Source organism: Perognathus longimembris, chromosome 6 (assembly GCF_023159225.1).
Source record: "Perognathus longimembris pacificus isolate PPM17 chromosome 6, ASM2315922v1, whole genome shotgun sequence".
Classification (NCBI taxonomy): Eukaryota; Metazoa; Chordata; class Mammalia; order Rodentia; family Heteromyidae; genus Perognathus; species Perognathus longimembris.
In genome coordinates, this window is record NC_063166.1 from 4,014,177 (window position 1) to 4,033,162 (window position 18,986).

At 42.3% G+C, this 18,986-nt stretch overlaps 1 protein-coding gene across 1 annotated transcript; it reads left to right on the plus strand.

Annotated features, from left to right (window-relative positions):
- The first annotated feature begins 1,102 nt into the window (after positions 1–1,102).
- Positions 1,103–9,542, plus strand: LOC125352494 (cysteine-rich secretory protein 2-like). The gene is given in 10 exon segments (XM_048347637.1): positions 1,103–1,171; positions 1,918–2,034; positions 3,133–3,201; positions 3,204–3,222; positions 4,696–4,751; positions 4,754–4,798; positions 4,800–4,844; positions 5,368–5,465; positions 7,519–7,607; positions 9,415–9,542. Coding segments are annotated over 10 exon segments (735 nt in total).
- The last annotated feature ends 9,444 nt before the right edge of the window (positions 9,543–18,986 follow it).

Sequence of the window (18,986 nt, forward strand, 5' to 3'; positions counted from 1 at the left end):
GAGGCTATAAGGAATAAGGATTAATAGTTAATAATGTAGTTGAAAATCAGGGAAGCTCACGAAGTACACAGACAAGTGGTTGGGATTTTTTTTTCCTCCAAAGATTAGAGGGTGCCAAACATGCTCAATGTGGAAAATCTTTTCAGAGCTGTCCAACGGTTTTGTAGGACAGCAGGCTACCCAGAGAGCAGAAGAGACAACTCACCCACCAATGCGTTATTTACTGAGGAAAGATTCTACGGCAGATGATAGAAAGATGAGCTTCCTAAACTGAATGTTCTTGTCAATTCATCTGAAGATTCCAAAGCTTCTGTAATTGAGTAATGTCAATAGGCACAGTGAGATACTGAATAGCTTTGTAAAATACCAAAAATATTACAAACGACCTTGATATTGTGGACCATCAAGGACTGAACAAACTGGAATCAGTTAGGATTTCAGTTTGTATCTTGTAGTTGACATAAAACAAGCATAAGTAAAAAATATTCCTTCTAATCACTGAGGTGGTGGTACGTTTCTTCCTGGGTATCTTACAACAGTAATTTTTGTTGTTTGTAGGGCTTGAACTATGGGCCTTGGTGCTGTCCCTGAGCTCTTCAGCCCAGGGCTAGTGCTCTACTATTTTGAGTCACCACTTCCTCTAGGAGCAAGCTTGATTCCAGTAGAGTGCAAATTAAGGAGCCATGGTTTTACTTTCGATAGAGAACAGCAAATCAAGTGATGGCACCCACTGAAACAAACTTTTCCCCCAAACCGAGGTGCAGGACAAAAGCCAGCACCGACCTTAAGGAATCTTGCTTAAACCTCATTTCACTTCTGCTGCGGAAATGGTAACAGAACAGTGCAGGAAACAGAAGGTGTAATTAACTGTACCCAACCACATTCATCACCTTCCTCATTTTACTTCTTGTTGCTCCTATTAAAGGCAAGGTTGGCACAGCACAGCCCCAACTGCCCAGTGCCATAAGTCTCACTACACTGTGGTGAACCTGGCGCCAGCGTGTCCCTTAGGGATAATTTAGACCAAGACATGGTCTTCCTGCTCTCCATCTCATGTTGTGCTCATGTGAGCCCTTTGTCTGCTTTGCCTCAGTTTCCAGCCATGGCTGCTCTCCCTCTGGTGATGTTTCTCATTACCATGCTGCTCCCAGCATTACCCATACAGGCCAAGGTAAGGTTACACGGGAAGATCCTTCCAGGGCTGTGTGACGCCTTCATGGGGTGGAGAGCCTGCATGGGGGCCAGGGGAGGGGGGAAGAGGTGGTTGCTGGTGGAGGGCCCTGAGCCCAGTGACTGAGGGAAGAAGGGAACTGCTGCCCCTTGTGGCAGCCAGCAGCCCTGCATGGCTACAGAGCTCCTGAAAAGACAAGATACTCAGTGACTGAGAGCAAAATCCCACTCTACAACTACTTAAAAATAGAGGTATTATCATCGCCATTATTATCTTTAAGTAGTGGCACAAGCTGGTTTATGAGTATAATGCATCTGGATCATTGTAACCCCTTCCATTATTCTCCCCCATCCGCCTAACCCCATCCACACCCTTAGGTGCCATGGTTCACATACGGATGTAGACTATGTATTGACCTACCCTTCCTCTCACCATTCTTCTGGATTTCTCCCTGTAGCCCCCCTCCTTCCACAGACAAAATGTGTTTCCAGTGCCCGGCATTCGTTTTGTTGAACTGTTGTTTGGTCCTTCGGAGGATCAGCACCACTGGAATCCTGATGGTTCCACACTGTGACGGAACCAGATAATATTCCTTCGGATAATGTAATGGTTGTGTGAACAATCCTCGTAGCTACTACAAAATTTTAAGGCGATTTTTTTTCCTCTTGAATCTTCTTATTGACAGTTGTTTGTCATTTCCAACAATATGTATTTTTCCCCCAAAATAACATCTTCTTTTCCTTTAGGACCCAGCTTTTACTAATTTGTTAACCACTCAGACTCAAGTGCAAAGGGAAATCGTAAACAAACACAATGACTTGAGGAAATCGGTCTCACCCCCGGCCAGCAACATGCTGAAGATGGTAGGAGCCAGGCCTGTGGATTGGCTGGGCCAGTAGTGGGCGGAGCAGGAACTTGGTGCTTTACCATGGTTCTGTCTCTGAAATACGATTTGAAGTCTTCTATGGAGAGAACTGTATTTCCTTTCAAAGAAATGGCTCAATACCATATTCAAGTTACATTGTATGTTATATTTTATTAAACTGGGAAGGTAGAATTAGGAGTCAATCATTGGGCATCCAGTGCAAAGCCATTCCACTTTTTCATTCTGAATTTGAAATCTAGATACTAACCTCTTTCCTTCAGGATTAGTGTCATTATTAGAGGAAAAACTATTTTCCAGGGCATACCTGTAAAAAGTTGTCAGCCTAGTAAAGTCTGTGCTCCCACATGAACGAAATAGGCTTCAGGTATGGTTGGAATAATCCAGAGCAGTTTACCATGAAAAAAAATACAATATTTCACATATTCATCAATGTTTAGAGTGGCACCATTGCTTAAAAGTTAGGTATAGCTTCATTAATAGTCAGAAATTTGATGTGTGACAGCTTAGATATGATCCCTGCAGCCTTCTCCTCATGTGGAAACCAGCACTAGTGCACGGCGCGAACAACAACACTAGCAAAAAATGCATTTTATTGGTGCATGTTAGTTGTATAGAGTAAGGAGTTTGAATATGACATTGTCTAGTGCTTTACCACTTTGAGCCACAGCGCCACTTCAGGTTTCCACGTGGTTCATTGGAGATAAGAGAGTGTCACAGACTTTCCTGCCTGGGCTGGCTTTGAACTGCAATCCTCCAATCTCAGCCTCCTGAGTAGCCAGAATCACAGGCGTGAGCCACCAGAGCCAGCTTCATAACAACATTTTCACACATGTACACATGTGCTTAGACCGTAGTCACCCCCTACTGATCCTTGCACCCCCTCACCTGCTTCCGTTCCCTACCCCCACCCACCTTCCTAGTAGTCACCCTTTTGAAAAACTGCATTTTAATAGCTAAGAAAGTTAGAAACTAGTTGCATAGAAGTTGTAAGACAACGCTAATGAGCCTATCAGTTAGAGTACAGGTTTCATTATGGTCAAATCATGAAGTATAATATGTTTTCTTTCACATCTAGCAATGGAGCTTAGAAGCAACTGGAAATGCACAGAAGTGGGCAAATAAGTGTACTTTAGAGCACAGCCAATGCAGGAGGATCGAAAAACCAGTATGTAAATCAGCAAATGCTTGTTGAGTCAATTGCAATAATAGGCTTTGTTGAGGTATTATGTGAAGAAACCACCTCATGCATCAAGGATAATTATGCTTCTCTCTCTTGAAAGTCATTTGACCATTAGGTCTATATGCACACAGACAGCTAATCATGGTAAGAACAAGTTTATCTTTGTCATTTCCACTATGCAAATAACTTGGATGCAATTATTCATCTGTTCCTCTCTGCCAGCTCATGAGCAAAGCCGATCACACATGATATGCTTTATAATTTTTTAAATTAAAAAATCAAGATTTGGGTAATTAAAAGTCATTTGCTCAAGAATATACAGCACTTGTGCTGTCTAGGATTTCCTTGTTTCTAACCCACCACTCTTTCTTGATATGGCATAGCTGCTGTTTCAAAATCAGTTTTGGTATTCAACAAAACATACTGCATTAGCTCTGATCATATGAAAATAATCTTATCAAAATGAACTAAAAATACTGAATTATGCTTCATATTTTTGAGCTTGGCTCTAAAAATAACATCCTAAAATATCAAAAATGATCATAGCAAAAATGTATAGTATATACACATAATTCATTTGCACAGTTAATGTATAAAAGACTCCATGTAATGCTGGAGGAATACTCTAAAAATAGAAATGATCTTTTAAAAAATGATGGATCAAGAACTTTGATGCATGAACTTAACACAAAATACATCATCAAAAAATTTTATAAGTATATATGGGCAAGCACCACAGGAAGTTAGATCATCGTTGCTGTGTACCTCAGTAATGCTGGTGAGACAATGAGAAGAGAATTACCAAGAGAGGTGACCCCATGCATGGGAAGTCCGAAGAAGGCTCTCAAGATCCAAGTGTAGTCAGCTATCTCTTCTAAAGGAAACAACAGCAATTAGGCAGCACAGTAAAGCCAGCATTTCCTTTTACTGAAATGTACACATTGGGTGTGAGGCTACAAACATCTAGGGAAAACTCTGAGCAAGATGCAGACTTGCTTTCCCATTTCCTGACCAGGAAAGACACATAAATTCTGAAAAAGTTGTTTTCCTTCCTGATGTCTCTTAGCTTGCATGGGATTCTTAAAGAGTGCCTGAAATAAAACATCTTTGTCATCCCCCCGCCCCAACTACTAAGCATTATTTTCAAGGTCCCATTTATGGAAAAATCTCTAGAAAGGAGAGGGGGCAGAGGGCAGGGGGGTGGAGGGAGGAGAGAGTACAAGTCTGTCCTTTTCTTAGCATACAGGAGTGCATGGAGGATAGTGATTTTGAAGAATGGAGTCTCCTCACCCTCCATGTGCAAAGCAGTTCCATCTACTAAGCTGTTTCAGTACTGATAAAGAAGCGGGCATCAGTGTTACATATTGGGACAGCAGTTTTGGCGCCTCTCTGAAAGGCAGCACCTTGTCATGGGGGTTACCATTTCATTTCCCTCACAAATGACCCATTCCTTCCTAGGAACAAAATGCGGCGAGAATCTCTACATGTCAAGTGACCCGATCAACCTGGTCAGCATGTGATCCAAAACTGGTTCAATGAGAGAGAAGGCTTTACCTATGGCCATAGGACCCAAGACGCCCAATTCAGCCGTTGGGCATTATACTCAGGTAAGCGGCGTGATTCCAAAATACCTTGGCTTAAATGGTGCTCATATAAGATGCCTCCTCATGCCACATGGGCTCAACTTCATCCTGCAGGTCCAAGCTAAGCACACTGCATTGACATTTGACTGATCCTTCTTCTAGGTCTATCACATGTCCATAGCCTGAAAAGCTCTTGGCACAGACGCATACATGCACCATGTTTTACCTATACTACAAATGGAAAAAGTAGTGAATGGATCTGAAAAACATAGTGTTTTCCTTATTTCATTATTTACATTTTGTTACGTTTATATTTGTATTGACTAAGTAGTTGCACAGAGGGGTTTCTGTCCGCCATGCCAGTTTATGAGCACAAAGCATCTGAATAAAAACTGAAATGTTTTAGAAACTTATTCCTGGTTCCATGATGTAAATGCCCCACAGAGCACATGCCTGGAACTATTACAGGAATATCTTAATGGAACATCTGCTTCTGCTTGTATTTTTAATGCATCCTCCATTGTTTTTTGTCTGTTCTCACTTTTAGCTCGTCTGGTACTCAACTTACCAAGTTGGATGTGGAGTAGCTTACTGTCCCAGTCAGGAAATGCTGAAGTACTACTATGTCTGCCAGTATTGCCCTGCGTAAGTATCCACCAGAGAGTCCACCATTCCACATCCAGTCTACAGTCAGATGTTTAAACGTTCCTCTGTAATGAAAACAGAATAGAGAGGAGATAAAAGGGAGGATACTTTTGTGGGAAATTTCTTTTCTGAAGACTGACACACCTTTCACTTCTCAGAGACCTGAATATAAATCCAGAAGCTCTCATTCCTTATTTATAAAATAGTGTAATTGGGGCTGGGAATGTGACCTAGTGGTGGGGTGCTTGCCTCATACGCATGAAAACCTGGGTTTGATTCCTCAGCACCACACATATAGAAAAAGCCAGAAGTGGTGCTGTGGCTCAAGTGGAAGAGTGCTCGTCTTGAGCAAAAAGAAGCCAGGGACAGTGCTCAGTCCCTGAGTTCAAGTCCCAAGACCGGCAAAAAAAAATGGTACCATTTCTCTCAATCCTCTTTCCCTAAGACCAAGGGTGTTATGTGTATTTCTCTAGACCTCACACTATCTGTGTTTGCTAATTTCACACTGCAGTCTAAGCAAAGAGTCAGACTGAAAAGGAGGAGTGGCATACTGTACCATCAGTTATGTCTTCTCATTTCTCTCACACATTCTTGCTTTCATTCTCTCTCTATATATACACACATATACAAACATGTGTATACATATGTATTACATATATTTAAATACGCATAATGGCTATTATTAGCAAAGAGACTCCTTTGGTGTCTCTAAGGCATTTCAGGATACACTCAATGTATTTCCAAAACCCAAATAGTTCACACTAAGTCTTTCTTGGTGAGGATGCTCAAAGGAAACCCCAACCTTCACCTCAGGTTTTGATTTATAGCAAGAAGCATGCACTTATAACAAACAGTATGCTTACAGTCACTATAAATTCATCTGTACTTATATAGTCACAACACGCCCGTTAATTTTCTTTTCTCAAGGTGGGAAAATATCTTACCACAGGAAGGAGGGGTTCCCCCACCCCACCCATCCTGAGAGTTGGTAGTTAACCCAGATGCCTGAAGGCTCCACCGTGAGTGTGACCTTCAAAGATATTTTTTTATGTAAAGAGAAGAGAAAGGCTCTGAGATGATGCATCTGTACATGAGCTGTGCTCTTGGAACGAGGTGTAGAAACCAAGCTTAGGAAGTAAAACCTGGAATACCTGGAAGTAGCAGAGGAAAAGGAACTTTCCATCCACTTCTTCATCCTTCTCATAGTTGTTTCCAAGTGATGGCGCACGCTCACATACACACACACACACACACACACACACACACGTGTGCGCAAACATCAGAGTCCTGTGCAGGGGACAGACATTCGACTACACTTCCTGGGGCCTTCACTGAACTTCATGGTCCTGAGATTTAGACTCCCATACACAGTCTGCAAGTGGCACGTAGAGTTCATCAGTCAGCTACAGGTTAAACTATATAACATGATCACAACTTTGACATTTGTTTCTCTTTTACCTTTGCTCTTTAGCATTATCCCTGTGTTCATAAAAATTAAAAACAAAAACCCTCAACATGCCACCTCAGAATAAGCTCAAATGACTTTTGAAGCACATAGTCCTAACCACACACAGCTATCTATCCATGAAAAGAAAACTACATGCTTGATGGATCTTTATTTTCCACATGAGAGAAATCATGGCATTTTCTCATCTTTCCATCACGGCATGGAAAAGAATACTGAGTGTTTTTCTTTATCTTAGCCCTAAACCCCATAACCCCCTCCTTTCTAAAGGGGTAAGGGCTTTGTCCCTAGCAAGAACTATGGGTGCAATGGCTTAGTGATTTGACTGACACCACTGGGTGATGAGAGCATTGTAATAACAAAGTAGACTCCAAAGACCCTCAGACACCAGTGACCTCTGTTTGTTCATCCTGTGAAATCGTGGTCAGAGACAGGTACATGTATGAAGTACTTTCTTAATTCGGATTGCTGCCTGGCATTGGGAAATCACTACTAAAAGCCATAAATAACTCCATGTATTTGGTGACTGGTGTCTTTCCATGCAAACCAAACAGCAAGGTCACAAAGCATTTGTGTTTTATATTTCAGTGGAAATAATGTGAATAAAAAGAAAATGCCTTACCAACAAGGAACACCTTGTGCCAGCTGCCCCAATAACTGTGAAAATGGACTATGCAGTAAGTCTACCAATGACCTTAGCTTTGCAATCCCCCCAACATTATCAATAAATACCACCTGCTAACAAATTAATATGGCAAAGGTTGTATTTAAAAAATCAAAATGTATAATCCTAAAGATGATGTTACATCTAAGCAAATATTACCTTCTTTGCACCAATAAGTTCATATGATGATCTACTATAGTATAAGTAGAACACTTAACAGTAGTGTTTGCTTTAAAAATGGATCATTTGCTGTGGAATTTGATAGTAGTTTGTGCATACCATAATGACAAGAGCCAATCTGGACATAGTTTTGGCTCATATTGTTGGAAAGGAGTGGACAAAATATCATCTAGTAGGTAGCTCATATCTATCAATGGTCAGCAGTAAAAGAAGAAAAAGTTAACTATTAGAAGTGGACACCAGTGACTTATGCCGACAGCCTAGCTGCTGAGCAAAAGGGAATTGTGGTTTGAAGTCAGCCTGCATCCATGGCGTCCACCATAAATTAATCAGCCAACACTGGGCTGGGCCAGCCACAAGCAAGCAAGCTGACAAAGAGTGTGATGTCCTAAGTCCAAGCCCCACTTGCAAATGTGTGTGTGTGTGTGTGTGTGTGTGTGTGCGAGCACGCGCGCATTATAGGCGTTCTCTGGTGGTGAGTGTTTTACTAAAACTATTCGGAATGAGCTGGCCTGGCCTGCTCACTAGGACTGTTACCTTTCAGGTGCATTCCCCTTAGCTGCCATTCTTCCAGGCTCACTTGTGCAGCTGTGATTCACAATAGTGACATCAAGCAATATAGAAACCCCTGAAGGGGAAAAGGAGCACAGTGTTTGAGTCTTGGCAGGTTGAGAACTGGAGAAAGGAGGCTCCCGGGCGACATGGTTGAGCTGCTGGGTCCCTTCCCTCAGATATCACATGTGTGGGGGTGGGGAGTACAGGAAGTTCATATCCAAGGCTAACCAACCTTTCAGATGGCAACAGGATGGGGGCAGTGTCAAGTTTATTGCGTTTGAGGTGTATGAGGTCCACCCAGACAGAGTCTAGAGAAAAGAAGCATCTTAATACATCTGCCACTTTACATCCATCCAGAAAGATAACTTTCTCCAGAAGGAAAGCATTGAGACAAAGTTATCCGAATCTGTAATTAGGGGTGAGAGAAATAATTGACCTCTACCTGCTCCAAAGAGGGCTAGTAAGATGAAGACAAGTTTAATTTAATAAAATGTATAATATAATTTTGTATGCACAAGTATGGAGGCTCGAACTCAGGCCCTACACACTCTTCCTTAGCTATTAGGTCCCAAGTTGGCACCCTGCCACGTGAGCCACAGTTCCACTTCTGACTTTTTGCTGGTTAATGGGAACTGAGAATCACACAGACATTCCTACCTGGGGGGGCTTTCTGTTGTGATCCTCCAAGCTCAGCCTCCTCCCTAGCTAGGGTTCTCAGTTTGACCAACCGGCACCCAGCCAACCTACTAATCCATTTCACGTGGCTCCCTGTGACTAGTGACTGTCCCTATCAGACTCTGTGGGTGTGGAGGTGTGCCTGCTTTCTTTCCACTCTGCTTGCCGAGGGATAAAACTTGCTTGATTCATTCCAAAACTTGATCGCTGGATTTACATTTTAAAAAATGTGTTGGGTTAGTCTGTGACATGGCCCACGCCCCCTTCCAGGGCCCTCCTGTCATTACAAGGGCCCCTCAGCCTGGAGGGACCCTGTTAGCCCACTCCCACCTTCTCCCCTCTGTGTTGAACACATAGATGGCTTTGTTACCACAATGGCCATATGGTAACTAAGGCTGTTTTCATTGCAGCCAATGGTTGCGAGTACGAAGATCTCCTGAGCAACTGCGAGTCCCTGAAGACCACAGCTGGCTGTGACCACGAACTGCTGGTAGAGAAGTGCAAGGCCACCTGCCTGTGCCAAGACAAAATCTACTAACCTACCCAGCCTGCCCCTTTCCGGTATCCATGGAAACAAGGGCGGCATCCTGCAGCCGTGGCCTACCAGGGGAAAGCTTAGGGATGCTAAGCACAAATCTGGGAACAAGGGATGGCACTTCTTTCTCCACTAGATTTCAACACACATCTCATACTGCAATTTTTAACTAAAGTGGTGCCACCAACAATGACAATATGGACTTTCCTACAAGCATGTAGCCTTCACGCGTTAAATCAAGTTGAGAAGTTTGGAAGTTGAGTCACCACAGGATAAAAGTTCTGATCTGAAAGCCGGGCGCCGAGACTCCTGTTGCAGCATGCTAAAGGAAGACGAGACTGTGACATCCTTTTTGTCCCTACTGCACGTGCTTTGCCATATAAAAAAGGAATTCAAAGATTGTCGCCTTTTGAGGAAAATAGACTGTCAAATAAAGAACTAGTATAACCAACTCCATGCGTGTACTCCTCATGCAGTATCTTACTATGTCCAGAATAACTCCAAATAAGAAATTACCACAAAGCGAAATTTCCATAATGAGCACCTTTAAAATTAGGATTTCCCAAAAAGAAATCAGTTATTTTGTTTGTCTTTCCTATTTGATATGTAAGTATCTGCCTCTATAGGCCATAACCCAGCACAGTTTACACGTTACAGAGGTCTGATTTTAAAAAATAGTAACAAATACTTTAGAGACATTCCTAACTCTAACTCCACATTTGGCAGTTTGAACTCAGTGAGTCACCCTTGCTAGACAGGCCCACTGCTGCCTGGCCATACCTCCAGCCCTATATGAAACAGCCAATTTCAATATGGGAATATGCACACTACAAGTCTAAAAGCATTGAATTGGCTATTGAAAGCAGTCAGAAAGCTATGACCAAGCAGATGGCAAAATAGTATCAGGGACTGATGCCTTGCAATGATATAGGTCATCTGAATCACTCAATCTCATTAATGATACTGAATTCATGATTCCATGGCTTGCCAAAACGGAATCTTTAATCAGTGATGTTAGAATAGGGATTTCAATGCTCAAATAATGGTACTCAATATCTTGTGAAAAACTTAGAGACATTCTCCTGAGAGTTACTACTAATGAAGAAATATGTCTTTTTGGAACATGCTTCCACCAGAATACAATGATTTTGTGTACTGCGCATTGAAGGCCCCAAACTAGATAATAGCTAGTTGCTTCAAAAAAATTGCCAGTAGGCCCTTATGACAAATACCAGCTTGTTCATTTGCTAAAAGAAACACGAACCTCCTGTGGGTTGTGTTTTCTATTCAGTGGTCTATCTATACAGTAGCATTTCAAGTGTAACATTAAACTTGTGTTGGTAACAACTTTTGACGGGGTGATCTCAAGTCACAGCAACCCACTCAACTAGCGCCAGCTGCTAATACCATCTCTTCCATTGCTCTCCTTTGAAGAGTTCCAGAATTAACATGCATGATGCATATCACAAAAATACAAACTTATTTTTCTAAATTCTCAGGCACATCCTGTTCAAGCCTTTCCCAATCATTAATAGACAGGTCATATGGTTTTTCAAGTCTATAGGCTTGTGTGATTTAAGTACATGAAATGAAGGTAATTGTTCCAGGCCCACTAACCTCTACCACACAAAGGAGTAAGGGTCGTCTCTACAGCAATGCATGCTAGTTAAATGGATCACCATATGGTGGAGAATAAAATGTGGCCCTCATCTCACAAAAGATACAAATTCAACACAAAATGGATTGACTTAAAAATAAAGCATAAAACTCTGAACCTACTACAAAAGGAAACAGAACTCAAAGCCACAATTCTGGTCTTAGTAATGACATTTTTTAATAAGATCTCCAAAATAGAGATAAAAAGTCACAGGATTAAGTGAAATTATATCAAAGTGTAAGTAGAGCAAACATCAGAATGCTGATCAAGGAGGTTGTGGAGGTGTTGGTCAATCATTTGCACATTCATTTAGACTGAAGCAATAAGCTAGAAAGATCCATTGCATGGCATGGTAAATGCAATTTGTGGTCATAATTATACTCTCAAAAACAACTTGGAGAACATGGCACTGGTGGACATGAATTGATTCTTTGTGCTCCATCCTCAGATGCTCTTTTGTGGCTTGACCTTTGCTCCTGGCTGTTTCATTATCACAGATTTTCACAGCACCCTTCAGGCACAGTGTTCGTTTGGGTTACCATAGCACGGCCTTGTCTGAGCTGCATCAGTGGGCAGACCCTGTTGGGTTTGCTCCGTACTCTCCCCTCTCCCCAGGACAGTTTCTTTCCTGTTCTCTCACCGCTGGTCTCCTTAGCCTGCTGACTAATACACTCCTAAAGCAGCCTGAAAAGGAAGACAGCAAGTGCCAATCTTTGGGGATGTTAGCAGCTACAAAACCACCCAAATTTGGGGGGGGGGGTATTAACAATGGTAATGCTATTTTTTATAGTTTTGTTCTACTGTTTCCACTCCTATTATTTTCAATGATTTAATGGCAGTAGCTACTGATATTAGGACCCCTGGGCGTCCTCTTCAATCTGCATCCTTCTCTGTGAGCTCCACCTATATGGGGTGCACTTAGGCTGGGCCTTTCCTCCACACAGGTGCACATCCAGAATGCCACCCTGGCCTGGGGAGTCGCGGTGGGCACCTGTGCGGACATGGAGATCCAGCCGTTTGCCTCCATGGTCATTGGGAGTGCGGCGGTAATGGTCTCCGTGCTCGGATACAAGTTCCTGTCTGTAAGTAAGGGCACACGTGCTGCGCCCAATCTGAAATCTGCACCCTTTGCTTCTCACATTCCAGACACAGGTAAAAAGGCAGGCAATCAATGCCCTGCCCCCAGGGGCTCTCCTTGTGTGGATGCCCTTTGTCTTCCTTTCTGGAGTACCCCACACACATCTCAGACAGTGGGTGGCGCAGTGACTTCTGGGTATCAGGAGAGAGCCCCATGCCAGGTATTTACAATTAGTACAAAGTCACCGTTAAGTACCTGTGTGCTGCTCTTCTCCAGGGATGTGCTTCTCCTACTGCAGATGTTGTTTCTGTTTAGCATGGCATAATGAAGGGCTCTGGACTCTTTTAAGAGATGTGAGCTGTGGTCAGAGGTGAGAAAGAGTAGGCCCTAAGATCACAACCCTCCAAACCCAACCACCACAGACTGAAATGGCAATTTTGTCATCAGTGTCATCAAAGCATTTGGTTCCGGTGGATTTCAGTTTTCACCCAAAAAATTCTCTTCTTTGGGGTTAAGATGGAAATGCGAAAATGCAAAGTAGAAGTGACATAGGATGAACAACCTAAGGCAAGAGGAACACAGATCTTTAAATATATGGAACTAGTATAGGGTGGGTATTATTTTAGCCCCTCCAGCCCCATACAAATTAAGATGTACAGAGATGACTCACTGCTTCACGATAGAAACCTATTTATAGAACCTATGTATATTCTATTTTTTAAATTTTTATTATCAAATTGATGTACAGAGAGGTTACAGTTTCATCCGTTAGGCACTGGATACATTTCATGTACTGTTTGTTTTTGGGTTGTTTTTTTTTTTTGGCCAGTCCTGGGCCTTGGACTCAGGGCCTGAGCACTGTCCCTGGCTTCCTTTTTGCTCAAGGCTAGCACTCTGCCACTTGAGCCACAGCGCCACTTCTGGCCGTTTTCTGTATATGTGGTGCTGGGGAATCGAACCCAGGGCCTCATGTATACGAGGCAAGCTCTCTCGTCACTAGGCCATATCCCCAGCCCACATGTACTGTCTGTTACCTCCTCCCTCATTCTCCTATCCCCTACCCTTTTCCCTTCCCCTCCCCCCATGCATTGTTCCATTCATTTACACCAAACAGTTTTGCAAGTATTGCTTTTGTAGTTGTTTGCCTTTTTTTACCCTGTGTCTCTCGATTTTGGTATTCCCTTTCAATTTCCTAGTTCTATTACCGGTATACATGGTTTCCAATATACTCAGATAAGATACAGAGATAGTGCAGGTACAACCACAGGAAGGGGATACAAGAGGATCATCAATATTAGAAGCTACAGTTACACATAGCAGGTTGAAAGTAGATACAACTGTGATATAACAATCGTTTCCATAACATGGAGTCCATTTCACGTAGCATTATCTTATGTGTTCATAAGGGTATAGCTATTGGGCTCTTGTGATCCTCTGCTGTGACTTGCCTAAACCTGTGTGTGCTAATTATTTCCTATAAGAGAGACCATAGAGTCCATGTTTCTTTGGGTCTGGCTCACTTCACTTAGTATAATTTTTTTCAAGTCCTTCCATTTCCTTACAAATGGGGCAATGTCATTCTTTCTGATAGAGGCATAAAATTCCATTGTGTATATGTACCACATTTTCCTGATCCATTCGTCTACTGAGGGGCATCTGGGTTGGTTCCAGATCCTAGCTATGACAAATTGTGCTGTGATGAGCATTGTTGTGCTGGTGGCTTTAGTGTGATTTTGTTTGTGGTCTTTTGGATAGATACCCAAAAGTGGGGCTGCTGGGTCATAGGGGAGTTCTATATTTAGCCTTCTGAGGAATCTCCATACTGCTTGACAGAGTGGCCAAACCAGTTTACATTCCCACCAACAATGGACTAGGGTTCCCTTTTGGCCACATCCCCTCCAACAATTGTTATTGTTAGTTTTCGTGATATAGGACATTCTTACTGGGGTGAGATGGAATCTCAATGTTGTTTTGATTTGCATTTCTTTTATGGCCAGTGATGTAGAGCACTTTTTCATATGTCTCTTGGCCATCCTCATTTCCTCATCAGAGAAGTCTCTTTTCAAGTCTTTAGCCCACTTGATGAGGGGGCTATTGGTTCTTTGCGGTTTTGTTTTGGAGGGATGTAATTTTTTTAGTTCTGCATATATTTTAGATATGACGCCTTTGTCCGTTGTATGGCCAGTAAAGATCTTCTCCCAGTCTGTGGGCTTTCTGTTTATCTTGCGAGCTATGTCCTTTGCCCTGCAAAAGCTCTGCAATTTGATGCAGTCCCATTTGTCCAACCTTTCTTTGATTTGTAGCCTTTCTGGGTCTTTGTGAAGGAAGTTTTGTCGTGTGACAAGGAGCCCAAGTGTTTCTCCTACTCCTTCCTTTAGTGTTTTCAGGGTATCTGTTTTGACTTCGAGGTCTTTGATCATTTGGAATTGATTTTGGTGCAGGGTTATATATAAGGATCTAGTTTTAGTTTGTTGAATGTGTTGAACCAGTTTTGCCAGCACCATTTGTTAAAGAGGCTATCTTTCTTCCATCATATTTTTTTAACTGCTACTTCAAAGATTAAGTAGGCATAGTTCTGTGGGTTCATTTCTGGGTCTTCAATTCTGTTCCATTGGTCTTCAGGCCTGTTCTGGTGCCAGTACCAAGCTGTTTTTATTACTATAGCTTTATAATACAGCTTAAAGTTGGCTATTGTAATTCCTCCAGCACTGTTCTTTCTGCTTAGGATTGTTTTTGCTATTCTAGGTCTTTTATTGTTCCATATGAATTTCTGGATTCCTTCCACTATTTCATTAAAAAATGGTGTTGGAATATTAATGGGTATTGCATTGAATTTGTAGATAGCCTTTGGCAATATTGCCATTTTGATTATATTAATCCTCCCAATCCAGGAGCATGGGAGGTTTTTCCATTTCCTTAGTTCTGCCTTACTTTCTTTTTTCATGTTTTTAAATGTCTCATCATAGAGGTCTTTCACTTCTTTGGTTAAGGTTATTCCTAGGTATTTTATGTTTTTTGAGGCTATTGCAAAAGGAGTTGGTTTCCTGATTTCAGCCTCGGCGTTCGGGTCATTAGCATATAGAAATCCTATTGATTTTTGAGGTTTTATTTTATATCCTGCAACTATGCCAAAGTTTTGGATCAGCTCTAGTAGGTTAGGGGTAGAGTCTATACGGTTCTTTAGGTATAGGATCATGTCATCTGCGAAGAGAGAAATTTAATTTCATCTTTCCTATTTGGATCCCCTTTATATTTTCATCTTGCCTAATTGCTCTGGCTAGGAATTCTAGTACTATGTGGAAGAGAAGGGGAGAGAGTGGACATCCTTGTCTTGCTCCTGATTTTAAAGGGAATGGCTTTAGTTTTTCACCATTTAGAGTTATGCTTGCTGTTGGTTTGTCATAAACTGCCTCGATTATATTCAGGAATATTCCCTGGAATCCCAGTTTTTCCAGGGCTTTTAGCACAAATGGGTGCTGGATTTTATCGAACGCTTTTTCCGCATCCAGTGATATAACCATATGGTTCTTTACCTTGCTCCGGTTGATGTGGTGGATTACATTAATTGACTTGCGTATATTGAACCAACTTTGCATCCCTGGGATGAATCCAGTTTGATCGTGGTGTATGATTTTTTTGATGACCTGTTGAAGTCTATTGGCCAGAATTTTGTTGAGAATTTTTGCGTCTATGTTCATCAGGGAAATTGGTCTATAGTCCTCTTTCCGTGATGAGTCCCTGCCTGGTTTTGGGATGAGGGTTATACTGGTTTCATAGAATGTGTCTGGTAGTAAACGTTCTCTTTCAATTTCATTGAAGAGTTTGAGAAATATTGGTGTGAGTTCAGTTTTGAAGGCATTGTAGAATTCTGATGGGAATCCGTCTGGACTTGGGCTTTTCTTGGATGTGAGATCCCTTATTGCCGTTTCTATTTCAATACTGGATATGGGTCTGTCTAGAAGGTTTACATCCTCATGGTTGACTTTGGGAATATGAATTTTTTCTAGGAAATAATCTATTTCTTCCAAGTTCTCGAATTTGTTGGCTTAAAGGTTTGCAAAGTAGTCCCTTATTGTATTCTGAATTTTGGTTGTTTCTCCTATGTATATTCTAATAAACATCATGTGACCTATCTGTGTATTCATAAAAAATTCAACTTATTTTTGAATAATAGCTTCTGTTGGGTACAGGTGGATCAGGCTTGTAATCCAAGTTACTCAGGAATCTAAGAGCTGAGGATGCTGGTATGAAGCCAGCCTTGGAAAGGAAAGTCCATGAGACTCTTGTCTCTAATTAACCACCAGAACACTGGAAGTGGTGCTGTGACTCAATGTAGTACAGTCTAACCTTGAGCAAAAGAGCTCAGGGACTGTGTCTATGCCCTGAGATCAAGCCCCACAAACAAACAAGCTTCTGAAATTATTCAGTTGGGGACCTCTACACATCTACCAAAATAATGAGGTGTCCTCGTCTTCCATTCTTAGCCACTGCTTGCTCCCAAGGTGAACATCCAAGATACGTGTGGAGTCCATTGCCTGGTGTGATGGGCAGCTTGGACAGTATCGTGGTGACAGCCAGGAACATGCCCAACAAGAGAGTGGGAAATGAATTTCTACCTCACTGGCCTGACACAGATTCCTCGCTTATCTGAGAGAAGAGACAAAAACATTTTCTTGCTGTTTGCTTCTTGTATTGCCATTTAGCTCACCTTGCACAACTGTTCCTTACTTGCTGTGAGAGGGACCTGGCGCTGATTCCCATGGCCCCGGTGCACTGGTGTGTCCTTTAATACCTCATGCCTCTCAACTTGTACCACCTGCTACCATTCCCTCCATGTAGGATCTTTTCTACTGATTTCATCTCCAGGCGGCTGGCCATAGGAAGGTAGACATCTCCTGACACATTGTTAGTAAGTTCTATCAAATAGACTGAAATTTGCCTTTCCAATGTAATCTCTGAAGTTCATCAGAAGTGTATCTCTCCAGTGGGTGACGAAACAGGGCTCATGTGTGCTTTATACCTCTCCCCTCTCTCCATGGAGGAGAGCAGCTGGCACACAGCCGGGATTCCTTCACATCTACTGAGTGGGGCAAACCAGGCGACTGATGTGTGCAGAGTGTTGACTGCTCTGTAGGAAGACCTTACATTGTCCTGAAGCGACATCAACAAAATAGTTCCCGTTTGAGCACGTTTAAGAACTTTGCTAACTCCACTCAGGTGTTTCAAAGAAAAACAAAACTAAAGAAAATAAGTGTGCTGCCCAGCTAGCAGCTCACTGGAGTGCAGTGCTGTCCTCCGTCCTGCAGGGGGCAGAAAGCCATGCCCTCAGTAAGGGAGGTTTGGTGTTGGTGTGCAGGGAATCAACCATTCTTTCTTGTGTGATTTCCTACATCTTCCATGGCCTTGCAGGCAGCAGCCCTGGGTTCTTCGGTGGGGACGGCCGTCACCGGTGGACTCATTACAGGTGAATGTTAAGCTGGGCAAGGTGGTACCTGGCACTAATTCCAGCTGCCCTGGAGGCTGAGTGACAGGACTGGGAGGTTTGTGTCAGCTGCGCTCACATCCGAAGGCCCTGTCTCCATGGCAGAAAAAGAAAAGTTCAACACTCCCTGGGCCTTATGGTTCACAGAATAAGGAATGAAAAGGAAGTCAACTGAAGATTCAAACCTGTTCTAAACTCCTGGTGGTAGACAAGACTCCTCAGGAGGAGGCATTCCCACTGTATTTTAATTACCGTGCAAGGAGATTTTCTGCTTCCGCTTCCTATTCTGACTTGTTTTCTCTCTGGCTTCACAGGTTTAATTCCAAGGATACCTATCTGGGACCAGGCACCTGATGAATACTGTTATGATGATGCTATTTACTGGAAGGTACTAAACAGAATTACAAACAAATGTAAATGATGATGCTGTTAGTCAACACTTACTCACCTTGATGCGTAAGAGGTGTATGTTGAAAGTAGACAGAATACAGGCAATGTTCCCATCAGTCAAATGGCAGACTTGAAAGAAAGATACTAAATCTAAGTAACACCGTCTTCGCATCTTGATAGAAGTTAATAGAAGATGGAATTATCTATTAAGAAGCCAAGAGAACATTAGTATTAGGTTTAGTATCCTTATTTCATTCCTCCCATTTTATGAACACGAAATCAAATAATTGATTTCCTAGTGAGAGAGCTTCATCATGGTATTTCCCCAAAGCGGAAATCAAATGAGGGAAAGAGAGAATTGAAATATTTATTCTTTAAAATCAGTAAGGGTGGGCTGGGGATATGGCCTAGTTACAAGAGTGCTTGCCCAGTATACATGAAGCCTGGGTTCAATTCCCTAGCACTATATATACAGAAAATGGCCAGAAGTGGCGCTATGGCTCAAGTAGCAGAGTGCTAGTCTTGAGCAAAAAGAAGGCAGGGACAGTGCTCAGGCCCTGAGTCCAAGCCCCAGGACTGGCAAAATAAAAGAAAAAAAGAAAAGAAATGTGTGTGTGTGTCTCTGTGTGTGTGTGTGTGTGTGTCTGTGTGTGTATGTGTGTCTGTGTGTGTAAAATCAATAGGGGTCCTGAAAAACAGAGAGAGATAGGATTCTCAGTGTAAAAGATAAAAGCAAGGAGTGTTTAAGGTTGAAGCTGATTGGTGGGGGCATCTTAAAAATACCCCAAACAGCAGTCTCTTCCTGTCTGGCACTTTCTACCTATTCATTCCAATGACATT